Below are 27880 nucleotides of genomic sequence, written 5' to 3' on the forward strand. Positions count from 1 at the left end.
ATGAATGAAAAGACTCAGGTTACCAAAGAACAGAGAATGTTTTCTAAGCAGAAGTCTCGCATATGTTTCTTCATTACTCCTCTGGCTTCTAACAGAACCCATAAGAAACGTTCCTGTTTATCTTCATCCCTCATTATATTCCAGAAAAAGTAACTTAAAGACCTAACCTTAAATATATGTAAACCAGCAGTTATACTCGTCATCAAGAAAGAACAGCTCTGAAAAAACAGCTAATCTGAGATTCTGGCTTTAGTTGGATTTATTCAATGCAAGAGTTTTCCACAACAGGAGAAACAGACTCAAATACTTAACACTATCCATCCTAGACTCCTTCCCTTTTCTGACGATATGCTGTGTTCTTGCTACTCTAATGTTTCCCTGCTTACTGCTTCTGACAAAGAAACTGGAATTTTGCAGGACCTAAAGCTTTTGGAAATGTGTTTTCACATACACAGTCCCCAAAAAGCCAAACCTCTGACATACTTTTTTTTTTTTTTTTCCCCCAAAATCCTGGCTAATACATACATGGTTCATAATGACAAAGCCTTTTTAATATGATCAAATTATTTAATTCTGAAATGGAATAAATGCAACACTATCAATGGAAATGCTTACTGAAATGGTTTAAAAAGGTGTTAAGTTCCTTAATCAATGGTCTGGGCAAGCAATGTTGGAAAAACGTTAATGAAAAGCAAGAAATTATACTACACAGCATCCAAATCCAGTTCAGATTGTTTGCTGTATGCATAAGAAAAATGTGAGTGTTCTCCCGCTTGACCACTACTGCAAAGATCAATTACGAACAGTGAGTAAATTATTAACATTGCAGCATTGGGTCTGCAAATAAATGTTTTTGCATTTGTCATATGTGTTATCCCACATATGCCTGACAAGATTTTCTGTTTTCATAGACAAAAGTAGTCACTGTTAGTTCCCAGCCATGGTTTCTTGTCATTGCACGTATATAAATGTTCCCTTGTGCTCCTACCCTGGTTGCCATAGAGGATGTGCAGTTAAGTGGTGTGAATATGCTCTGCTGAATCCTGAATCATGAAACTTGCTTGCAGTGCACCCGTCAAAGTGACTACACATACTATTAATAAATATTTATGAAATTGTTCCTCTTTAAAGTAGGTTTTTGGATGTGAAATAGCGACATTCACAAGTTTGTACATGCAATGAGAGAAGAGGACCTCCCTTGTTTTTCCAGTTTTACCTGCTATTACTTCCTTCCAGTTACCATTTCATCTCAAAATGCAGGGCATTAAGGTAAGAAAGGAAGAATCAGTTTTGGAAATCTAGAGTAAAACTGTGCATAAGATGCACAAGTCCTTCAGCAGAATACCACAATATACTCCAGATGTCACCCTGGATCCCGCCTCCTGCCCCGGCTCCAGCGAGGGCCATTCAACTGACCAAGACAAAAATATGTAAGAAGAACAATGGGATGAATCTCCCTCCAGTGCAATGTAGCTTAAAGAGATGTTCTATCATTCAGTGAAAAGGTGGACGTATAAAAATAACATTAAAATAATCTTAAAGATAGATGCATTGAGAAGACAAAACCATTAAAAATTTACAGAAGAGAAACTAAATATGAATCATAATATATTCAAACAGCCCCCACATAAAGGGGCTTTGAAAGAATACAATATATTTAAGTACAGGGATATTTAGGATCCATCAGCAACTTGTTATCAAAGCTTGGAGATTCCTCAAGATGATATAGTACATTCAAGTAGAGAAGGGGGTCCAGCTGATGATGAGAAACCATGAAAGCTACACCATACATATTATTACATCATTCTGCCCCAGAAAAAAAAAAATTGAAACCTCACATACAAATTCTCACACAGTTCATATCAACAGAGAAACATATCTTGAAAGTATAATGCGACTTGCAATGATTTTACATCAGCTGCCCAGGAACAAAAAACTTTATGTATTTGCCAGATCACATAAGGTAAGTGAATCTAGAGGAGACTGAATCTTATGAAGATGCTTAGCAATGATTGTCAAAGTTCACTGTTGTGCTGGTTTGACTGAAAATGGGTTAATTTTCTTCCCGCAGTTAGAAACCTTTCTTTTTCATAGCTAGCACACTCATTATTTGGACTTAGTTTGAGAACAAGCAATAACACCCCAGCACAGAGCTCATGTTTTTAATTGCTCTCGTCTGAGAGCCAAGGACATTCTGAACGCCTTGCTTACAGGTGTGAGGCACAGAGGAAGGAGGGCACGAATGGGGCAGAGCTTGACTGACATCCAGACTGACCAATGAGAGTATTCCATTCCATTAACGTCATGCTCCAGATTTAAGAGTGGGGCCTTCTGGTTTCTCCTCCCTTTTTCTCTTCTTCCGCTTTCTCTCTCTCTCTGGGGGTAGCCAGGAAGTTTCAGTCAGGACATTTAGCCCGGCCTTCTGCTGTTCTGCAGGGGCCTCTGAGCTTTTCTGCCTTTTTCCTCCTTTCTCTCTCTCGGGGATCAGCTGTGTGAGCAAGTGCCATTTCCTGAGACTGGCTGCTCAGTGTGTTTGTGAGGAATTGCCTTCAGTATCTTTTATTTCTTAAAGATATATATATACATATATATATATTTACTAGTAGTGTATTAGTATTTTGTTATTTTATTAAACTGAGTTTATCTAAATCCAGGTTTCTCCCTTCCCTTTTGATTCTCTCCCCTATTGGGGGTGGTGGGGTAGGGGGTGAGCGAGCGGCTATTGTGGTTGTATTGCTAGCTCGGGTTGAACCACGACAACTATATAAAACAAACCGGAGATAAGTGAAGGACAGTGACATCCAGAAAAAATAGTAAACTATAATTATATAATTATTCCATGGCTGGCAAGAAGTCATTTTAATTGCTCAAGTACTTACATCCTGCTTGTCAACAAATTTAACGTTAGGGACTGTGACTAGCAATCTCAATATATTATACAATAAAATACTGATATGGGTGGATGGAGCCAGGCTCTTCTTGGTGACAACCAGTGATAGGATAAGGGGCAATGGGTACCAACTGGAACACAAGAAGTTCCACTTAAATATGAGAAGAATCTTCTTCTCAGTGAGGGTGACAGAACACTGGAACAGGCTGCCCAGGGGCGTTGTGGAGTCTCCTACTCTGGAGACATTCAAAACCTGCCTGGACATGTTCCCGTGTAACCTGATCTAGGTGTTCCTGCTTCGGCAGGGGGACTGGACTGGATGATCTTTTGAGGTCCCTTCCAATCCCTAACATTCTGTGATTCTGAGATTCTTTACAACCCTTACTTGCTTGATCAACAGTGGGAAATTCTGATCTAGAAATCTGAACTCCAACTAGAATTCTATTCTCAAATAAGAAGAATGCTCTAGATCAAGTGAGCAGTTTCTACACCTAACAAAGAGCTTAATATATTTTCACCATTGCAGCAAATCCATTTCTTTTAAATAAACAAGTCAATTATGTATAATTTTTACATTCATGCATGAAAAACAGACTTACACTTGAAAGTATTTTACGTCTGCAGTTTTAGGACAGACAAACACCAATTACATTTGGCTTCCTACATAAATCGGGAGTATTTTCAAGCAAAGGGAATACAAGCTCCTATAACAAAGACATACATTGTCAACTAATAAACATATTCACACCTATGCATTATACTGCACTATGGCATAAATATTTTATTAGGGCTGCACTTCCTGAAAATGGTACAGCTCCAAAAACAAAATGTACATGAGTGCAATGAATGCCAGTAAAACACTGTTATCACACCATCACAAATTCTGTTCACACCACCTGTGTACTTTAAAAAAAAAATATATATTTTCAAATGGGCATTACTACTCGCACTGTTCAATGTGCAGATGAGGGAATAAAGACAGCGCAGGTGCATCAATCAGTGGTAAAATTTAATGCAACTTTCTTTTAGTTTTGCAGTTCAGTACATTAATATAATCACTAGATCAATGCTCTGTTAACACACATAATGACAAAAATAATGTAACTATATCCTTACCCAGGAGATTTTGTAATATACTGGTTATTATACACCACACGTGGCAGCCTAGTTTTTTAAAAAGCTCTATTGACTTCAGTGACATTTAGTGTTCAGAAATAAAATCTTAAAGATGGTAGGTAAAACGTACAGCCAGGGCAAAACAGACTACAATAAATACAAACATTACATATTATGCCACTATTCTTAGTGACTTAATGTCCCAAATCTCATTTAAATCGGAGCTCTGGGCACATGGGAGTTTGGTCCTTACTTTCACTATGCAGTTAAGAAAATACAAAGACTTCATGTTGCCCAAGACATGAAGAGGTTATAAGCGATGAGTAATGAAACCAAATGGATACTCTTGACAGAAGCAAGTTCAGCCTGGCAGGAATGGTGTGGAAATCACACAGAAGGCTCCCACTCACCGTAAAGAGTGATCAGAAGGCTGAATTAGCCTGCACAAAGCTGTCTAATGAAACCAGACTGCTGCAAGGAAACTGACTGAGAGTAAGTTCAAATATCTTCTGCTTCACTTCATCATATAGGGGACACGTATGCATAAATACATAGGGACCAAGTTTTACAGCAGTGTTTCTAGACCCAGCTTGTCTCAGACCTTTCAGCCACACAGCTCTCCTGTCACACAGCTGAAGTTCCCCAAACCCTTCTGCCCACTCAAGGCTCCCTTTCTCCTAGTTCTTCCTGACCAGGGCTGTGTCTTTCTTGTAATGCTATTCCTGTCTCCAAGTCATTTCCTACTCTTCTCCAAACCACTCTACGCTCTGCAGCCTCATCACTCATGAGCCACAAATACTACTTTGCTTGATACCAGGCCTCTACCACTCAATCTTTACATCCAATTTCTCCTCAAATTAAAACTTTCAATCCTCTCATTTCAGTCCTGCTTTGAATATTTTTCCACTGGCTGCTGGCGTGTTTTGCTCCTCGCCTCTGCCTGTAGCCTCATTTTTTCTCTGGCTTTCTCCACAAAGGAAAGCAAAATTTGTACCTCACGCTCCTGGTAGAGCTTTTGAAAAACTTAGCACCTGTTGTATATATCAGAAATCTGTCTTGGCAATCAGGCAATAACTTCATATTTAAGGAAAAAAAAAAATGTGATAAGTCCTACATAGTGAGCTTTTGTATTCTCTGTATATACCTTTCCCAACCTGACAATTCAGTTCTGAATATGCCACTCTTTTGCCTTGTTGCCCTAAGATCAACTGAAGTTCGAAAAACCACAGGGGTTTTTCATATTTCAGTGGAGGATGGTGCTAAGCTAGTTTGTACCAAAGATACCTTGGTGGTCATGGTAAAAGCTGTTGCATCAATGAAGTCACTTAGAAGTGACCTGATTGTGGGACAGGCAGGTTACAAAGCAAACGAGATAAGACATTTGCTCTCTTTCACGACTCCTAGCAGCAAAATTAAGAGAGAGATGTTTGCATTTGGGATTAGTGTAACACGGAAGACCCCATCTTTCTGAAAACAGACCAGTGGGACTTCAAGGGGAAGAGCAAACCTCTTTCAGGACAAGTGCATTTAAGGTTTGTTCTCAAATATCTGCAATATTTTGTACTTTATCCTCTTGACTAGGCAGGGCTGTGTTTGGAAAATTTGTGTAAACCTTCTTCTCACATGTGTTCCCTCACATCTACGCATTCTGAAGAGTTCAACTGAAAGACAAGCAGAAGGGTCGGTAAGGATACTGGGAAAGCCTATATCCATTGAAATAATTAAAGCAGTAAGACAATAACCTCAGAAGAGGAAGATAAGGTGGAAAGATCTGTGATTCAATTTGCTTTGCAGAAGCTTAAAACAATATGACCTTTAAGTGGCTGGATATTACCAATAACCTGGGAAGTGACCAAGGTCAATCTTCAACCACACAGACAGTGCTGTTGAATGAAACTGTTGTCCAAGGAACCGCATAAAGCAAACAGAGTGTTGCAAAGAACCGCCACACTGACATATAGAACTCCACGCTCAAAGACCTTCCTCACATTTTGAAAAACTATTTTTAAAGTAAAAAAAAAAAAAAAAAGTCTTAATGAATAAATTTTAACAAATGGTGCAAATTTGAAAAATAGATATTGTCAACAGCTGGTCTGAGGTCTTGCCAAACTTGTTACTATTTCTTATGGGGTGATTTCCATACATCTATTGTAGTGCATTCCAGTGGGAGGCCCAGTTTCCAACACAGCCATTGGAGAGAAATATGCTCCAAATGGAAGTGCCTTGAGTTTCTCACCTTAAGCATCCCTAATTTGTCTCAGACTTTTCCTGTAAATACATTCCTAAAGTCACCACTATTGCTGGTTTAAATAAAAAACTCTTTATGAAATATACGCCGGTTTTGGTAAATGTAAATACCAATAAATGCCTACAAAAATGCTTGTCCATGGATATGTAACGCTACTGTAAAAGTGACCAGAAACACATAAATAAGAACTTCCTTTCCTTTCAAACAAGCAAATATACTGTTGAAGCCTAACTGAAGAAATCAAATTCTACCCTATTCATAAATGCCCCTTTTAAAGAGATAATGTGTATTTTGCCTTTTAAAATGAAAGTAATTGGTGAGCAAAATAGAGGAAATTAATTTCAGATATTGATGACAAATTTTGGACATAATAAATATGGGGATTAATTTGAATTGTTGTTATTACTATTAATCATCTGACCATATTCTAGCACCTAATCTTGATGCATCTGTGAATGGCATAACATCTTCATGGTTGCACAATTCTGAACTCACACTTTAACATCATCAGAATTTTGTCATGATTTCTGCTGCCACACTTAATTGCTTTCACAAAGGCAGAAATGTGGAAAAAATAAGTACTATTTTCTTATACAATCTTTTCAAGGAAGAAACAAAACTAGTTAAACTGATTACTGATGTTCAAAATGGGACAATTCCCTGGAGCACTACAGTGCCTTCTCCCTTTTCCTGTTGCATGTAGAAAATTAAAACAGGGAGAACAACCTATGATCAATATTTTACTAAACAAAAAGTGACACAGCTAAAGAAGAATTTTCTCAAACACAGGCCATGCACTTGGCATATATTAAATTCTCCTTGCAGATACAGAATAGAGAGTTGATAAGCACTGACCTAAGCCTTACATGAATTACAAAGTAAAGGGCTTCTAACATACCTTGTGAGAAAGGAGATAATTAGAGGGGGAAGCAGACAAAGAAGTTGAATTTAACAGGATGAACTGTATTAGCAAATTTAGAATGGCTGGACAAAAGATTGTGACAACTGTTCTTTTGATTCTAAAAACCATCAACTTCTCCACCTCCTCCGTCTTCTTATTTCTTAGTACTGTTTCTTCATGCTTAGTGATTGTTACAAATTAACAGGACTATTTAATGGAACTGATTTGGCATGTTAAGGATTACAACGTTTTTCAACTTTTCTGGATAAATTTGCTACAGGGCTTACCCCATCACATTGCGTAATGACTGCTGTTCATTTGAGATACTCTGAAGTGTGATTCATTGCACTTAGAATAGATAGAGTGGAACCACACCAAAAGCATGTCAAGCAGCTTTGACATAGGGCATACACATTCCTCTGGTATGGCTACACAGTCCCTAGGCTTAGCTCTGATAAAAACAATATGTGTACACATACATGCACAGATTTTTTTTTTTTTTTTTTTAAAGCAACCACTCTGATGAACAGAGAGGCACAGAATGAAGATTACACACACCAATAGGTATGAGAGAGCATTAGGCCACATACTAAGCATGATGAATGTTCTTTTCCAGCCAGGAAATAACGCATGGGAACTTGGCAGAAGAATGCTAAAGAGAAAGCATCTTGCACCTTTTTTCTCAAAATCTTCTGGAAAAGTACTTCCTAAAAATAGCTATAGTTCAAACACTTTGGGTAATCAATATAATATAAGAATCTAGTTAATGAATGTAACTCTCAAATTCTGATAGCAATCACTCAGGCTAAGGCCTAAAAGATAACGTTTTGTCTTTTCTGTCTTGGAAAGACAAACTGATGAACGACTATATTTACATTTGGCATATTGCTGTGCTGACCTATAAATGCAAGGCTAACATGATTCAGAGAATTAGCTTTTTATAAAAGAGAAAGCCTATTTGCTGTGGCAAAAAAAAAAAAAAAAAAAAAGATACTAGAAACAACACCTTGATAGGCATTAGAAAATTATCAAATTTGAGATCAGGTCTACATCTCCTATGTCTTGTACAAGGTAGGTTGCAAGCTCCATGTAAAACCAGGAGATGACACAGACACATTTTAGAGTAAACGGTTTGTATGAGCCTTGTATTCAGGCTCAATCTGGTTTTTAGACTAACAACTGACTTCTTGGATAGTTGTTTTTATTATAACATCAGACCTAGAATGACTTCACGGTTTTATACTACAACGAAATTGCCTAATTGCTTGACTAAATGAAGACAGATTTGCTCTCAAATGAGAGGTATTTTTAATATGGCTGCAATAAATCTGAAGTGAACAAGAACTCCATTCAAATAAGACCGATCTTGAAAAATATACTTTTCTTTATCAACAGACAACAGTTTTATTTACCTTGAGAGACAAATGACTACCTTTCATCAGCCTTTTGCAAAAGTACCACTCTAACTGAAGATACTTCGATAGACAGCCAAATTAAATTATTGAAACGTTTTGACTCAGTTTTCTTCATTGGAAAAGGATAAAAAAAAATGTGCCAAGAAGGCTACTAGGTCCAGAAAGCAAGACTGGCAGACATGAAAGCACAATATACTATTTTGTCTAAGCTAGAAAACGTTAAAACAAAACAGAGTTAAAGGGATTTAAAACAAGGAGTAAAAGATTCCTTAAACATATAAACAGAAAAAGACAAAGTAAAAATGCTATCATTTGAGGTTGGGAAGATGTCAATCGTAAACTAGGTAATGAAAAATACCTTGCCTGAATTTTGATAAAGAATGACAATATACAACATAGGAACAAAGGCACAGTAATCAATGAGAATCAGTATTAAGCTGTATTACTTTTGATGAGGTAGCTGTTCTTACAAACAGATGAAATGTAGGACAGGAACATATAGAAGTAAAAACACGATTGCTGGGAGGGCAAGGGAATTGCTAGTTGCAAGGTAACAAAATATTTTGCTGAAAGAGGAACAAGCTGAAGAGAAGTTATGAATGTGGTTTGCAAATAAGTGATGTAGTAACTGACCTTATCTAGCATTTTCAATAATGATTTTGACAAGAAAGTTAGGAGTGCTCTCAGCTAAATATGGGAGGCATCATCATTACAGAATATTGAAGTAATCTCATCAGTGGGTATTTGATAACATTGAAGATTGCTGTAAAAGAAATTGAGTGAAATTTAACACAAAGCTCTGAATTAACAAGGATCTTTGCTCCATGAACGGGGACTTAACAGTTGGAAAAATGACAGAGATTATAAATCCATTGCACAAAACACCAGTAAAATCTCATATAAACAGATATACAGTTTTGATCACTACAAGGAAAGTGAAATCTACAACAAATGCAGGAAAAGACTTTCAAAGGTTTATTTTAAAAAAGAATGAAAGTGAAGTAGTTTGACTTAGTTAATTCATAAATATGATATCTGAAAGCTTCTATGCATCCCCTTTATAAGTCTACCTGAGGAATGAATATATGATCAAGAAAAGATTGTCTTATTTAAGTTAAAAGGCCAAAAGTGGCACAAAGGCAACTGAGTGCAGACTGACGAATGAGATAGATGGTGAGGTTCTAAAACAAGGCTGGAGACAGCCGTGCAGAGGAGGAAATTATTTTTAGTTTGCCAGTCATAGATGGTATTACATATTACAACAGTAAATAGTATTAGATATTGCCCAAAATAGGATAGGATTCTGGGTCCCTCAGTTCAAGAAGGACAGGGAACTGCTGGAGAGGGTCCAGCGTAGGGCAACAAAGATGATTAAGGGAGTGGAGCATCTCCCTTATGAAGAAAGGCTGAGGGAGCTGGGGCTCTTTAGTTTGGAGAAGAGGAGACTGAGGGGTGACCTTATTAATGTTTATAAATATATAAAGGGTGAGTGCCGCGAGGATGGAGTCAGGCTCTTCTCAGTGGCAAACAATGATAGGACAAGGGGCAATGGGATCAAGCTGGAACACAAGAGGTTCCACTTAAATTTGAGAAAGAACTTCTTCTCAGTGAGGGTAACAGAGCACTGGAACAGGCTGCCCAGGGAGGTTGTGGAGTCTCCTTCCCTGGAGACATTCAAAGCCCGCCTGGACACATTCCTGTGCGACCTCTCCTAGGCGTTCCTGCTCCAGCAGGGGGATTGGACTAGATGATCTTTTGAGGTCCCTTTCAATCCCAAACATACTGTGATACTGTGATACTGTGAAACCAGGAAGTGCCATTTACTTTTAACTCCCTTATATCCTAAAAACCTTTTCAAAGGTAAAACTGGACTTCAGGGAAACTTGCTAGTACACTCATGAAAGAATGTACAACTTGAAGGCAATTCCACATTTACATCATCTATGAGCAGAGCAATGTCTGTGCTTTAGATTCTAACTTCTCTCACATCTTACATCAGGTAGATGCTGTTTACTTCTGCGATGGAACCTGCAAACTTTTACTGCAGATGATACATCAACCACAGGAACATGCACACCTTGGAGGAACTTTCCTGGTCTAAATTTCAGTTTTGGTTCCTGCAAACACATAATTGCTGGCTGCTGCTGGAGTACCACCACTTTTTACAGCACTCTGGGTTGCATGTGTACATGAAATGGAATAGTATTATTATTATATGTTATTATTGTAGTGCAAATCTGTAGAAGCATGATACGATATCAGGATGTGACATGGAAGTAGCTTGCTTCAATATTAAGATAATACAGCCTTCTGTGTAAGAATACACCTTGAATAACCAACAGATATATTTAGAGTGGCAGAGAAAAAATGGAAATGTATGGATGTGGAAGGACCAGAAAGCACAGCAGAAGAGATGTAAGAAAAATGTGCTGATGGCATACAGATTAGTAGTTCATTTAGTTCACAGCACTCCATGAAGCTCCTGGGGATACTCAATCAGTAAAACAAGACAACTTAAAATGATTTACAGACCAAATTAAAGAGTCGAGCCACTGAGAGATGATGTTGGAATGATAAAAGGCAGGTTCAGATAAGGAGAACACAGGAGAGCAAGCAAATCTTACATATTCAAGAGGTGGAACCAGACAGAGAGACAAATATCCCCTTAACTGTCAGCTCCTAAAGAGTATAAAAAGCATATCCAACACTGACTTAGGAAAAGAATGCAATTCCACAGCATAGTAAAATACCAGCTGATTATTTAGAAAGAGAAACATAGCAAAATTTTGCACATGAGAGCTTTTTCATACGATGCAGTATATAACATCTGAAAAGCAGCTGATTCTATGAATTCAAGAATTGTCCTGGATGCTCTAGATTGGTATAGGTGGCCAGTTCCTACCCTAACATCCTTCTTTAGCCTGGCTATAAAGTGCTCTTGGGCATGAGACAAGGAAGCGAACTGGATTCTGGCACTGCTGTAGTATTTAATATAGACTCCAGTTACCAATGAATATGATATTACTTAAAAAACAGATATTTAATAAATAAAGCTAAAAGTCAAATAAATACCTTTATTGAAGTTCAATGTTCAGCTTAAATTGAATGACACAAGCCTTAATTCTGCCTCTCCAGAGACTTGTTGATGGGTCTATTATTGTACTAACAAAAAACCTCTACACCACACCCCCATATTTTTCAACCTTCCTACAAAGTGAATCTTCCATTTTAGAAAGGATTTCAGTAGAGTTGGCTTTTTAAATGATTTGTTGGGTTTTTTTTTTTTGGTCAAGCATACCAAGCTGCTTCTTTCTTAGTTACGTCTCACTTGTAAAGCTGTGGCATTTAGTGTTTTTAACTAGCAACCATCAAGGTTTTTAACCAAAATGTAAACTAAAAATAAGACTTGTTAGGACTCAATCACCCACATGTTTTGCCAGGAAAATACCCTTTAAACAATGAAGAAAAAAGGTAATGATTATGTGGAAAATATTCTAGTATTTTAATTAGCAATTGATTTGAAAACCACTGCTGTACTGTATTTAGGAAAACCTGGGAGGACACAGTAGATTGATGTGCCTTAGTAAGCAGGATTCCTCATCTTAAAGGCAACTCTGGCTACCTTCTACTTCAATATACACTCTATCAGCATCTTTTTTTCACCAAATGTAATGTTTTGTAATCCTGGAATATGCACTGAAAAAAAATTAAGAGGGGAAAAACCCCACAAATAATCTAGAACTCACTGGCATTTTTAGCAGGATCAAATATTTAACTATGCCTGCCTATAAACACTACCTGTTTTACAAAAAAACCACCAAGACACCCTTGCAAAGCTCCCATGTGATTCTACCTACCTAGATCATCCTAACAATTTAAAACATTCTTTCCACTTTCCCAACCATCTCACAGTTAAGCAGCTGTGCCAAAGCACTCGTTACTTCCTCAAGGAAGTTCCAAGGTAGAAAAAACTGTAGTATATGCAAATTTAATAAGCAAAAAAGAAAAAAAACCTTTTCTTGGGAATTTAGCGTATGCATATGAACTTTAAAATATATTAATATACTTGCCATATTGCTTTCACCTTGATGACCACCTTAAGAATAAACAGTAGGAATGAAGTTAACAAACATCAAATTTAATGCACTCAATGCACACAAAATATCTACTCTATGGATAAAACTAGAGTTTGCCAAATCATGTCCTGAACAACATCTTGTTATTAACTAAGAATTTCTGGTAAGCAACCTGATTTCTTCTACTGAAAAATACTGAATATTTCTACTGAAAAATTTGTAACAATAATGGATATAAAAGCACCTTGCTAACTCTACCTGCCCCCAAGTGCTAATGTAATTACTTCACATAGTAGTTGTATATTAAAAGTCACAACACTGGACTGAAAATTAATTTGCAACTCATTTGACTGTGTGGAAAACTTAGACCAACGTGCACATTCAACATTAAAGGTATGGTTCATGACAGAAGGTGTTCGAAGCATCATTTTTCATTGGTAGCAAGCATGAGAGTTGATTGAGATAATAAAATATTTTCTGTCGCAGAAATTATTCTCATCAGGCTTTAATTTTTTTTTAAAGTTTAATGGATTTTTCCAGGCTTTTTCATTTCAGAAATTCTCTGCAACTGAAACATTTACCTAAATTATGAGTGTCATACTTTTAACGTTAGGAATATTAGGTCTTTACATGAATGTCGACTTATGAATGACCAAGAGTTCTTAACAGGAGACAGCTATAGAAAGTTACACAAAGTGATCAACTGGTAGAACTAAATGCACTGTGCCACAAAAAAAGGTGTGGATGTAGTGGTGGACAGGTGACAGTTTTGCTAGAATCTAAAAAAATTCTAAAAAGTAGCCTTGCTTGCTCTTTTCAGCAGTAAGATTGAGCCAATATACTTTTCTTACGTAGGAAATAAAACCTATCTATCATCTATCGCAACTACAAATATGTAAGGATGTAACTTACCACCAGCAAGGGTTTTGTGTGATTCAGTGTAACTAAAAAATGGATAGCGACGGGACAGATAACCAGCAAGTGGAGTGAGACTTTTTCTTAAGCAGAATATAAGGAGTGTTAGGGATGAAGTAGCAAGATGGAAAAAGGAAAAAAAAAGCTCTCATCTTAAAAGTACTACAACAAATTCCTTAGGATCCTTCATGATTAAAGATAAAACTGAAAGAAACTTTGCACATTGAAGTGGCAGAACTGAACATCGGTGAGACTGATGATCTTGCAGAGTGAAATACTTTGAACACCTCTTGTCACTGAAAAGTATTCCTGGTGATAATTTAAAACCTGTCCTTGGTCTTCTCTATCTGCTTCATTTGACTTTGACACACAACATTGCAAAAAATTAAATATTGATTACGTCATTTATGTATAGGAGAAGTGAATACTTCAACTTGAAAGCTGTAATTTTCTTTTATACTAGCATCATCTCCCTAAGAGTAGAACAGAATTAGAAGTTTGAAGGAATGACTCAGTCATTTGCTCTGGATATACTCTTTTAAGTTATCTGAAGTAATAGATCTAAAATTTTATACTGTAAGCTTAAAAAAGACCCAAGACTCAACTTCAATGCAAATGTAAAAAAAATTCTCCATATTTGTAAAAAAGTATTAATATTTTACACTAGGTAATGTTTTGCTTTTGTATCCAAAAAGAATATTGCATTTAACTTCACGAAAATGACAATTCGAAACAAACATAAAAATATACAAAGATCTTAGAATCTGAGCAGCTACTGGAAATGACAAGAAAAACTTGCAAGCCATGCTGTGTCATCCTGAACTTTTCTCATGTGGGTATTCAGCAAATTCAATCTAACCTTGTTGAGAAAGCGGTAAAACATTTAAAAGACCAAAACTATGCTGTAGCAGATAGAAATATCTGTCACAAACACTATCAGCTTCATGGTTGAATGACTGAAAAAGGGAGGACTGTTAGTGCACTTTTCCTCTGAGTAAGACTTAGATTGCCTCTATATCTGAATCCATCTACTACAAATACGGTTTAAATGCTCTTTGAGACGCTGTGGATTTTGCTTGAAACTCAACTGCAGTTTGGAGAACAAGGAAGGTGTTCTACAGAGATTTATTAAAAGCTAACAAAATCAAATTTGCTCTAGTTTTGGGGATGTACCTAATCATAGACAGAGTAGTCCCAACAGAAATTTGTCTTGCCAAGTTCTGACCTCCCAAGAGGCTACAGTGAAAAGTATAATTACTTCTTTTATCAGGAAATCAAACTTTTGAGGACTGATTGAAATATACAGGCTCAAACTCCATATTTGTCATTTACTACTTTGTTAGAAACAGAGATTTTCAGAGAACATGGATAAGATATAGTGTGAACAGTGAATTTCAAATTAAATCAACATGATCTATATATATATAAACAACATCACATTTTCCAAAATATAATTGCGATAAGCTAAAGACTTCTCCTGACAGATCAACCAGGAGTATTAGCAATGCAGTCTCCCATACCTCCTCTCCAATACCCCCATGCATTAGTAACCTGCTACTTACATTCATTCAACAGAGTCGCTCCCATCATTGCAGAAGCTTGATTTTTTTTTTCTGAGAGACACACACAACTTTATGCTATTCAGCAAATTCAGTAAGAGAGATGTAAGGGTTTATGTACATTTAGGACAAAAAATAATACAACAAGAAAATGGTACAAAAAATAAACTGGTATATGTAGTTGACAAAGAAATATAGTGCCACTAGCTCTACAGCCAGACCACTAGTCCAAATATATATAAACCAAGAAAAAAATCTTTTTTTTTCTGAAATTTCCTCTGTTTTGTTTCATTTCATACAAACACCTTTTGGAGCCTTAAAATGAGTGCCTAAACCAGCAAATGAGAACATTGAAAAGACACAATCTTGCAGATTAAAGAAGTAAAAAGAGCACCCTGGAATGTCAACTGGATGCTGAAGTACAATTTATCTTTATTCTTACTACTGTGTGGATCAAGAGCTTCAGTGTAAATTTAATTCATATTGCATTATTAGAAAGCCAGGATCCAGAAGGAGAAACACAGAAAGTGAAGACAGTCAGACATATTGACAATCTCGAAGAATATGAATGAACCATATTTCTTGACAAATTCAGATGATGTTTGAGAACTTGAGGGTACTGAAAAGGACTGAACAAAAGGATGAGTACTTTGTGGGTTTTTTTAAAGCAATAAGTAAAATGAACCAAGAGCTCTCTAAGTGGCAAAGAAGCTTATACTTTAGTGCAAAATCCAACCTCTAGGTTATAGGAACAGATGAGATCACTCTTCAAGTTGGGCTTTCCTAGATCTTTCCCTATATCAGCTTGTACCACCCACTCTTGAAAGACATCACAGAAAAGCAAGTCTAGGTAGATGTTGCATGGCAATTCCTGTTGTAAAAGGGGTGTGGTCTCACAAATTTTGAGCAAAATCTGATTTTGCAGTAATACATGAAAACCAGAGCTTAACATGGAACACCAAAGCATGATCCAATTATGATAAGAGCTCACCTCAACTGATTTCCCAAAGAAGAGTTTTGGATTTTTAATCTGTTTCAAAGTTCTTGTAGTTTCCTTCTGTAATCTCTGAATCTTTGAAGATAGTCTAGAGGAGTGCATTCTGCTTCACAACAGATAAGCTTTCCTTCTTCCCATTGTGATAACCTTCCTGAAAATATACAGGCTTCATCTACAGCTATTTTTTGGCAGTGCTGTGTCTGTTTTTATGCCTGGTCTCCTTTGGTTTTCTTTGGACACTTTTGTATTGTCAATAAGCATAAAACTCAGTGCAGTGTCTCTATTTCACATTACTTTTCTGCTCTGAGTATTCCAAGGTAATAAGCTCTGAGCTTTTATTTTTAAGCCATCAGACAAGTGTCAATTTTTTAGCAAAAAAATGAAGGAGCCACTTGCAGACAGAATTCACTGAACATCTTCTTAAGAAAAGTAGACTGTATACTCAAGTATGCTGTCCATCAGAATAATTTTGATTCTATTACAGTGAAGGTGAATACTGCATAAAACAATCCCATAGGCTAAACCAAAACATTTCTACGGGTGATTGCAAATAAATCTTGTTTGCTGACAGAAAAGAATGAGACAGCAGGAAAGAAGAACTAGCAGATGCTGGCAATCACTTTAGCAAGCAGAATAATCTTCAAGGATCATGAATTAGATGAGGAAGAATGTTATTGTTTGCCATCTGCTACGGGTCTATTATTACGTCAGCATCTGGTGCCACAGAAAGATCTTTGTGATGTGAACGCACCAAGTGAATTCAGAGTTTTCTTCTGCTGAAAGGAAATCTGCTGAAGGCAAACATTACTGGCCTTGCCACTGGTCAATTCACTTAGTTTTTGATGTATGCTATTTAAAGTTTGATTAAAAAAACCCGTAATAGAGTTCACCTCAATGACTAAATAGTATAGTATAATCAGTAAGAACTGAATAATAATCCTGTAAGGTTGGCATTAAAACTTTCTTTCTATTCAATTTAGGCTGTTTTTTGTTTCCAAATGTCAGGCAGCAAATATCTAAGTTTGAGCAAAACCAGTTAGTTTGAAAGTGTCTTAAACCAAACAACAATAAAATGAGGCACAGAACTGCCCCAGCCCAGGTTAGAAATTTGCACATATGTTTTGTTGACAAAATACTACTTGCTTAATGTTGTTACTCAGTGGCAGGATTATCTATGTTCCTGGGGATATTAAAACATTCAAGGTGTTAAAAGTTTCATATTCATGATTGATATTGTAAGAGATATAATGAAACTTCAGTAACATAACATGTTGGTGGACTCACATACTAAATTGTGCAACAGTATACATAGAATGAACTACACTGTCTTGCATTTATCTGTTACCTAGAATGATACAACCCTTGCATGCGAACCAAACTTGTTCAGCAGATGCAATACATTAATCAGATAGATTACATATCTGAGCATGGAGCTTGCAAGGCATAAATGTACTTACTTTTGGTGTTGGGCAGGATGCAGTGGAGAGACGAGAGGTGGCCTGGGCACGAGGAGATTCTGAAGGAGTAGTACTGAGGGAGGCTGTGTCACGTGGGAGCACCTGAACACCACGAGAGATGATGGAATCTGGAATCTTAAAAAGAAGAGAGGAAGAAAGATGGAATTAATAGTAAAAAATATACTATATTTAAAACTTACTCAAAACCTTGCATCAAAAATGCAGGAACACCCTACTTCTCAGTTTGCATACCTCCTCATACACAGCACTGGCAGTAGTTAATGGCATGTTCTCATAATTTCAGTAACAAATAGCTAGGAAATATGTAAGATTGTATTCTAACTGAAGTAGCACAGAATATAGTATTTGTCTTGAAAAACCTATGAATCAAACATACTCCAACAGGAAATAATAAGAAAGCAATGTTTATCCTCTTAAGCCTCTGTTTCAAACCAAATTATGACCAAAAGTGATTTCTACTGTGGCATGGAGACAGACTTCCCATTCTCTAACTAGGGGACAATATCTGAACAGAAAACCATTTATTAGCAATGACTGAACCCCTCTGAAGAAATGTCATGCAGTCAGAAAATTTCTCATAAGAAATGTCATGCAGTAAATACTCTTCATTCCATGTACCGAAGACTCTATTTCAGCTACAAAAATTCTTGATGTAAGGTTTGTGCTGCAAAGGTTATAGGCCCAACTGGACAGAGTACAGGCAAAAGCACTAGAAACTATCATGTGAAGTCAACATTTAGTTTAAAATCCATTCTGAATGGAAAAATTAAAATTTGATTTTTTTTTTTTTTCCATCTAATGTACTAGAAGGCCACGTAGGAAAGTGTACCCCCTCCAATGAACAGGACTGGCAAACTGGTAACAATGGACGAGAAGGCTGAAGTACTCAACAACATTTTTGCCTCAGTCTTCACTGGCAACCTCTCTTCACACCTTCCGAGTGGATGGACTGAAAAAGCAAGACAGGGACTGGGCATGCAAAGTCCCTCCCACTGTAAGAGAAGATCAGGTTTGTGACCACCTGAGGAACCTGAACATAAGTAAGTCTAAGGGGCCTGATGAGATGCATCCCACAGTCCTGAGGGAACTGGTTGATGTAGTTGCCAAGCCACTCTACATGATATTTGAAAAGTCACAGCAGTCAGGTGAAGTCCCTGGTAACTGGAAAAAGGGAAATAGTGCACCCATTGCACCCAAAAGGGTAGAAAGGAGGACCCTTGGAACTACCAACCAGTCAGTCTCACCTCTGTGCCTTAGGAAGATCATGGAATAGATCCTCCTAGAAGCTACGCTAAGGCATACGGAGGACAGGAAGATGATCTGAGATGGACAGCATAGCTTCAGCAAGGGCAAGCCTTGCTAGACAAACTTAGTGGTCTTCTATGATGGAGTGACTACATCAGTGGACATGGGAAGAGCTACAGATGTCATCTACCTGGACTTCTGTAAAGCCTTTGACATGGTCTCCCACAACACCCTTCTCTCTAAATTGAAGAGATATGGATTTGATGGGTGGACTGTTTGGTGGATGAGGAACTGGTTGGATGGTCACATCCAGAGAGTAGTGGTCAACAGTTCAATGTCTAGATGGAGATGAGTAGTGCCCCTCAGGGGTCCATACTGGGACCAGTAGTATTTAATACCTTAATCAATGACATAGACAGTGGGACCGAGTGCACCCTCAGCAAGTTTGCAGATGACACCAAGCTGAGTGGTGTGGCTGACACACATGAGGGACAGGATGTCATCTAGAGGGACCTGGACAAGCTCAAGAAGTAGGCCCATGTGAACCTCATGAGGTTCAACAAGGCCAAGCACAAGGTCCTGCACCTGAGTCAGGGCAACCCCCAATACCAATACGGGCTGGGGGCTGAAGGGATTGAGAGCAGCCATGAGGAGAAGGACTTGGGGGTACTGCTAGATGAAATGACAGCAATGTGCGCTTGCAGCCCAGAAGGCAAATCATATCTTGGGCTGCATCAGAGGAAGCGTGCCCAACAGGTCAAGAGAGGTGATTCTCCTCCTCTGCTCCACTTTGGTGAGGTCCCATCTGGACTCCTGTGTCCACCTCTGGGGCCCTCAGTACAGGAAAGACATGGATCTGTTGGAGACGGGCCAGAAGAGGCCACCAAAGTGATCACAGGGATGGAACACCTTTCCTATGGGGACAGGCTGAGCGAGCTGGAGTTATTCAGAGAAGAGAGAGGAGAGAGGCGAAGCGGAGGAGAGGAGAGAGGTGAAGGGGGAGAGATCTTATTGCAGCCTTTCAGTACTTAAAGGGAGCTTATAAGAAAGATGGAGACAAACTTCTTAGTAGGGCCTGTTGTGACAGGACAAGGGGTAATGGTTTTAAACGCAAAGAGGGGAGATTCAGGCTAGATATAAGGAAGAATTTTCTTACAATGAGCGTGGTAAAACACTGGCACTGGTTGCCTAGAGAGGTGGTAGATGCCCCATCCCTGGAGACATCCAAGGCCAGGCTGGACACTGCTCTGAGCAACCTTACCCAGTTGAAGATGTCCCTGCTCATTGAAGGGGGTTGGACTAGATAACCTTTAAAGGTCCATTTCAACCCAAAGTATTCTATGATGCTACGATTCTATGATTCTATTTCTAAATTGGAATTACAGGGACAGACCCTTTAGATGGCATTATTAAGCCACTTAAATAAATGGAAGTACACCAAGTTAAAACAGAAAGTGGTCTTATTTTCAGTTATAAAAGTGAATCTATCATGATGTTTTACCATCTGTCTCTTCTGCTCAGTTTTATTACCAGTTTCAAAGAAAAGAGGTAGAAGAATGCATTTAAGAATAAAGGTTTTCTTAGCTTTAATATCCCAAGTCTTACTGAGTCTGCTGTTTCTTATTACTGCAGTAGGTGGGACCAGTCATGCAGATATCACACCGGGTTTATAATTGACTAGATTGCTAGTTTAACATAATGATTCAATTTTTTTTTGCATTAAATGGTAATACATACAAATGATACATAACCTTTAATAGGAGAACTGATCTCTAACATTAGTTCTACAAAAACTGCAGCAGATACTCCACTACAACACACTCTCTACAAAGGCTTATTCTGATTTTATTTTCATGATTTTAACCCCTTCGTTTTTTCAGAGGCAGCAGTTCTACCAGACCACATTGCTCTTATTGCCTGGAGATCACTTTTCTACCACAACAGTCAAGAAAATACTGTATTTTGGATCTCTAAAGGTATATTTACATATATATACAGACATATTTTAAGATCTGATTCCTCATTCAGAATTTCTTAGCTCAGCCTGATGTTCAGGGTCTAAGAAAACCAGCAAAAGAAAGCCCATGTTTTGGGAAAATGGCAATAGCAGACAATAAAAGGAAGAAACAAATTAAGATCCAGTGACAAGTTAAAAATCACTAACATTGCGCATTTCCAGCCAGGATTTTTTTTAAAATGGAGTTGCTGTATCCAGTCTGCATCTAGGCATTTTGAGCATTCTTGCCTAGTAAGGCCTTAGGGCAAATAGCAGCCACTGGAAAGCACCTCCTTCCAGAAACAAGCTTAAATTCTAGCTTTTAAAATCTGTTGCATCTTTAGGACCAGTGTCAGGATATCAAGATAGCATTGTTCCTTGTCTCTGTGCAGTTAAAATGACCAACCTTAAAACTGAAGTCATTAAATACTGCTTTTTTATGTAATTTTTTCCCCCTCAACCTCCTTGTTTCCCATCTATAAGTAATGACTATGCCTGACTTCACAACCTTGCCTTAGAAATACTGGGTTACACTCAGGGTATCTTATTTCCCCATAAACCCTCCTCCACACATTAGAGTTTCTCATGTTTATAACCTGTTCATAAGTTGTGTGGAAACAGATCTTGTTCTCAGTGTGCCACCAACTGTCTGCTTACTGCTCTACTGCTGCATTTCTAGACTGACAGTATTTTTTGCCAGTCAATTTCTGTCAGCATTCAAAAAAAAACAACAAACCCTTTCTTAGAGGATCTCTCAAGGCTAAGTAACTTGTGCTGCAATTTCCACTACAAGTTATCAAGCCAGCAGAGTTTCTCTTCACTATGAATGATTATGCTGGCAGTATCTTCCTCTCCAGAAACAGTGCCTAACTGACCTCTTCTTGGAGTATTCTGATTTGCAAGTGGCATCTTAGAGTTGTACTATAAATAGAGGTAAACAGGGACAATGATATCTTGATCATGCAAACCAGGGACAACAATATTCTGATGATGCAAACAGTTTGTAGTCAGAAGTATGATTTCCATTCTGTTCTCTTTTTCTCCTGAAATCTCCTCGTACGTTAAACACACAAAAAAGGCTGACACCCCAAAGTTTTATATGGGCATAGCTCCAGTATTATCTACAACTTTTAATGCTTCCTTTTAATCTCCACGAATAAGGATAATAAAGCAAAAACTTACATTTTGATAAAGGCATAAAATAAAAAAGACACAATGAAATAAATAATAAGTTTAAGTCTTCAAATAAGATACCTTTTCTTTACCCTCCTCCGACAAAAAGCTGTGCACATAGTGAAATGATAGTGTATGGGTCCATTACCCCTTCTACATACACCAAGATCCCACAATACAAATAAAATATTGCTTTTGCAAATGATACCATGATCCAGTTCTCCCTGGGTTTACTTTAGTTCCTCTCCAGTAACCAGATATTACACACTGTCTCATCCCTTTCAGGCAAGTAACCTATTTTTTTTTTTTCCGAGCCACCATATCCATCTCTCATTGCTGCTCAGATTTTATCCAGTATCATCCTTTTCAGAACAAAAAACTCTCTCTGCAAAAAAGTGATTGAGACAATTCCAATCTCCATGGAACTGCATGTGAAATACTATTTTTTTCCTGTGAGAAAATTAAAATTTCAGTAAAACTTCAGCCAGGGCATTAATCAGAAAAGGAACTGAAGATACAGGGAAAAGATGATTACAGGTATTTTATTTCAATTAGAATTATTCCCTCATCACTACCTTTACAGAAAATACAACTGCTATAAAACAATACAAACCTACTTAGAACTTAGAGTTTCAGCTTGCTAGTTTTTGCACACACAAACTCTGAGTGAATTAAGTTAGTTCACAGTTACAAATTTTGCTCTCAAGAGGTTTACTTCCCAATGTGACAGCAGCATGTATTGTACTGCTAAATACAGCACTAATATGCTCTTCAAACCACTAAAACCTATTGATTTCGGAGAAGGTACTAATATGTACACTGCATAAACATATGAATATAAAATATATAATGGACATATATTGTTCATTAATGTGGAAGTGACAACAGAATGTGATTGGTATTTCCATGTATATATGTTATATGATCTGGAGAATGACTCATTTTTCTTACTTACATTTAATGAGTTTTTTTCCTTTAAAAATTAAACTTAAGCAATCTAAGTCTGTATTCATGGCAATTTCTTGTGAAACCTGCTAAAGAGATTGATAAACCCATGAAAAGTTTCTGTGTTTCCTGAAGCCTGGAAATCCACGATAAGGAAGGGCAGAAATATTACTGTGCTTTTGATAGACTTCAGTTTTTTCAGACTTTCACAAAGTCACACTCTAGGTATTTATGATATCTCCCTCCTCAACTTGTTTGCCAGTCTCAAACACATTGAATAGAGGGTAAAGGTCTCAAAACTCTAAATGGGGTAAAATAAAACTCTGAGTTCAGTGAAGGTAATTTCTGTTTGCAGTAGCTGGAGTGGAAAACCTATTGTAACATACCGACAGAGAAAGAAACGACTGAGAAATGAATTAAGTGACACAGAAAGGTATCCACCACACCCGTCGGTCATTGCTTCTACATTTTTTATTTGATATGACCTTTCCCAGAAGTACTTTTATATTGGTTTAAATATTTGTGGTTTTAGATGAGAGAAAGGAGTGTTGACAAGAAGGAGAAAAAGAAAAAGATATGAGCTCTTTACTGTCTTTTGCCTAGGACTGGAACAAAGATGGACAGTGCTGGTGAGGTACTAAGAAAACAAGCTGTAGATGGTCATTATTGTCATTGCTAGGCAAAAGTAAAAATATGTTAAAAACATAGAGAAAGGAGAGCTAAAAAAACTCCACCCACCTTCTGAAAAACTAGCCACTTCCTGCTCTGAGTTTGAAGGTCTGATTTGGTTTACAGGATGCATAAAATCCAGCTCAAGAGTAATTTGCAAAAGGGCTGAGAGCTGAACAGTGTGCTTCGGAGAGCCTGAATTCACTGGTTTACTGATACTGGAGAATATGATGCCAATTCCAGTTTAGTAAACTCAACTCAAAAAAATCAAAACTATTGGAAAAAAAGTGTGTGTGTATGTATGTATATAGCACACATATAGCTTTATCATCAGGTGTATGAACTTCAAAGCCTTCACACTTCCTGAAGTGACTTTTCAAGAGACATTGTCATCATGTTTTAAATACAATGGCGTTATGCTATTTGATTGATGGTTTAAATTATTATTTGCCTACGGGAACAAGAAAGTGCAGCCTCTGGTCATCAAATTCAGTGACATATTTTCCCAATAACTTAGAGCTCGTTTGCTGGCTGACATGGACCAAACGGGGCAGTTGGCACAACTCTCTTTGGGCCAACTGCCCTCCTCAGGTTTCCCTAACCTAGAGGTACGAATACAGTAAATGACATTTGATTCCTGATGATACTGTAGCCATTATTCTATCTTGATTCAGGCCCAGATTAAACCTTTGGGAGATGGAAAACAGTATTTTGTGTGAGCTCAAGTTATAACCTTTGCATTATAATAAACTAAGTCCTTTCTACCATGCACTGAAACAGTTGCCTACTAGTCACTGAAATCCAGTAATTTGTAATAAGTGCGCTGTATCCTGACTCCTCTATTATTTTCTTCTGTTTCTGAGAAAATCTGCTTCTAACCAGAATACAGAAATAACAGAGAAACTGCGGGCAATGGAAGCAAACTATGAATACCCTGTGCAAACACTGTATTTTGTCAACAAACTACTGGGAGAAAAAAAAGCAAAGCAAGGCAAATGAAGGGGAAAAAGTCACCAAAGTTTCATAGCTCTAAAGCAATAATTTTAGGAGATTATTTTAATTATATTCAATTATTGAGTATATTAGATGATGAAGTTTGTGACTAATCAGAAACACAGGTTTTATAGCAATGATTAGCTCAGCAGCCAAATGATTCAAACTGACAACGTACATGAACTTTATTCTGTTTAAGATACAGGGTTAAGCAAGGTATTTTCTGTAGCATGCTCTCTATAAGATAGCACCAATGTGTCTTTGTTAGAAGAAAATAAATAACACTCCCTGTTCACACAGTAGTCTAGAAGGCAGGCAGTGTATTTTTAGCTACTGTTAGTGCAAAAAGCCTCTTGGAAGTGTCTCTTACCGGTTCTCCTGCACTGCCTGCTGCGTGATGGCAATAATTGATGAGACCAGGGATGGGCTGTTCACCTTTTGCCATGATAACAGCGGTACTGGTGTAGGATGGATGCTTCTAATGCACAACACATAACAGCTATGAATACAGTGACAGGGAAACATGAAACTGTACAAGCAAATGACTGAAAGGGAATGAAGTGAAAATAAATGTGACACTGGAATGCCAAGCTCATATGAACACAGTCAGTTTAGATCTCAGGTATTTTCTGCCTTCAAAAATTGTACATATCTTTTATCTTTGCCTATATCAAAATAAATTAATCCATTTAAAATTTGTATTAATAAAAACTGAAACTTGCAAGTGATAATTACCTTAATTCATCCCTGTAAAGATATATGTAATCAGGATTTTCTGTACATGAGGAGATGATCTCCAGTTGCAGCTGTCTTAGAAATGTCAAGATGTCTCAGACCTGAATTCACATTTCTGGAGTTAGAATGTTGCTGCTTTGGTTTAGAAATGGTTTAATACAATTTTGACTTACTTAGACCTTCAATTCCCGTAATAAGAATTAAAAGCACAATTTGTGGAGTAAATATAGAACCAAGCAGTTCGGAAAAAAACTTTCCAAACACATAGGAATACACTGTTTTTCCATTTGAAAACTGAAGACATAAAACTGAATTAAATATTTATATATTGCTTAAAGTAACATGGTATTTCTTTGGAAAACATTTAACATTTATCTAATGTTTTCCTTTTGTTGTCTCAAATTTGTAATTTTGGTTTGAGTGATATTGATCTATGATTACTGGCTAAAGCACAGCTATAAATACAACATGATGACATTCAGTTTTGTGGCAGAATTTCATGTCTCTTATGCGGACATGCACACTGGAATAAGGTAGTCTGGATAACTTATTACATAACTTGCTACCTATCTGTTATATTTTTTATCAATGTTTTAGAAACCAACATTTTATTTTCATAATAGATACTATGGCTTAGAAAATGTTATTGCGATTTCTGGACTTTGCATGCACAGGTGTGTGAGTACTCTGAATTAAAAAAAACCCAACACACTAAAAATAGTCTGTCACATCAGAATGGTATCATAAAAATGCATGTTATCATCAAGGTAATAAACAATATATCTTCCACTGAAATTTAAGATCACCTACTAAAACAGGATTCATATTTGTATGAATCTATATTTCTACAAAACATACCTACAATACACTTGTTTGACCACACAGACATCCATGTATAGTCTTAACATGCAAATGAATATTGGTGGAAAGTACCTGAGATAGAAACTAAAGCTCTCTTAGGGAAACAGGTCAAACTCACCTTAGCTGCAATGGCTGCTGCCGTTATATGTGAAGAAGAACTGTCCTCTGTTGACGCGACTCCACTATCCTTCTTCTCTTCCTCCTCTTCCTCACACTGTACTCCTTTGTCTTCTGTCTGCTTGTGAGGGCTGGTGGTTGGAGGAGGAGAAAGAGGAGGTGGTGGTGAAGGTAGATCTTCAAGTTCATCATGCACCTCCTTTACTTTTACAATGGCATCCCGCAAAAGATCAATGGCGTGAGGTAGGGCTGGCAGTATAAACTGAAAGCATTCCTATACAAAAGGAGAAGAGAAATGACTATGAAAAGTTACCTGCAGAAGTAAATAGGGATTTTTCAGGTTTGCTCTTAAAAGATATTTGAGATTTAGATGCATCTTTTCACATGATTGTAAATAAAACCTTAAATGCCCTATGCAAGTGCTTATAGAGGGTAAAAAAACGAAATTCAGAATCAGAACTCGGGATTCTACTATATATTTTTGCTCTTTTTCATGCAAATATAGGAAGTTGTACAACAGGGCTACTGCCATTAGACTAGCATTGGATTAAAAATTCAGAAAACAAGAGTTAAATTTTTATGAATACGTAATACAGAAACCAGTTCACAGCAGTTGGCAGAAAGCTACAAAAATGCAGAATAAAAACCTTAACTCCGTCCCTGCAGAGATATTAGCTTCAAACCGTTCTTATTACGTTCCTTCACAATTAGAGAACAATTCATAAGGGTTTCCATAATTATACTTTTACAGAGGTATATCCTTTTTTATTCATGGACATCCTATATACTGGAAGAATGACAAACTATACTGATGTCATTATAATTTTATGTAACACCAAAAAAAATTGTTTATAAATACTCTATTTTTCAAACCTCTCCTTGCTCTATGATCTTAAAAACAATTAGAAACTATATTGTATATGGTTGGAGAAAGCAAAAATGTAGGCATCATGTAACTGTTCTTGTTCCATAATGGGCATACACATATATAGCTACCTCTGCTGCTAAAATATGCAATTATTGCATCAAATCAAAGAGGAGCCTCAGGACACCACACAATTCAGGCTCCTGCTCTGATGAGGGTCAATATGAAATGCAGACAGGTTGCTTAGGGCTTTGTTCAGTAAAGTGTTGAAAAAAACCAAGAACAGAGACTCCACAGCCCTCCTCGACAGCCTGTTCAAATGCCTAATCACCATCCAAGTGATTTTTTTTTTCCTTTTCTCTTTATTCAGCTGTAAGCTACCTTTATGATTATTGTCTCTCATCCTCCTCCCAGGCACCTCAGTGAAGAGTTTTCTTCATGTCATTTGAGCAGACTGCATATAAACATTGAATTATTGGAAAACGATGGCAGGATCACAAGAATGAATTGCCATGGCAGTACAGTCACAGAACATACAACTTGACAGAGAAATCTGACATTATTTCTTTTGTTGCACTTCATTTCTGGTTTTGTTTCAAGCATAAGGAATAGTTTTTAAATGTATTCCAATATTTTACAGCATCCAGAAAATAAATAACAATAAACATTTTATACATTAATACTGT

General features: G+C 37.2%; 1 protein-coding gene across 13 annotated transcripts in view; it reads right to left on the bottom strand.

Annotated features, from left to right (window-relative positions):
• The window catches only part of GPHN (gephyrin), a 293554-nt gene that overhangs the window by 83321 nt on the left and 182353 nt on the right, over positions 1-27880 (bottom strand). For 10 of the 13 annotated variants that reach the window (XR_011739363.1, XR_011739362.1, XM_071809320.1 and 7 more), the window contains 3 exons: positions 26331-26603; positions 24987-25094; positions 17575-17709 (listed from right to left, as the gene is read on the bottom strand). Coding sequence is in view for 11 of the 13 variants with exons in the window: in XM_071809320.1 (XP_071665421.1) it covers positions 17575-17709; positions 24987-25094; positions 26331-26603 (516 nt within the window). In the remaining 2 variants the exon portion in view is untranslated. The remainder of the gene's footprint in view (positions 1-17574; positions 17710-24986; positions 25095-26330; positions 26604-27880) is intronic. The other 3 variants (XM_065839334.2, XM_065839333.2, XM_071809321.1) reach the window with 1 other exon arrangement.

This window comes from Patagioenas fasciata, chromosome 5 (assembly GCF_037038585.1).
Source record: "Patagioenas fasciata isolate bPatFas1 chromosome 5, bPatFas1.hap1, whole genome shotgun sequence".
Lineage (NCBI taxonomy): Eukaryota > Metazoa > Chordata > Aves > Columbiformes > Columbidae > Patagioenas > Patagioenas fasciata.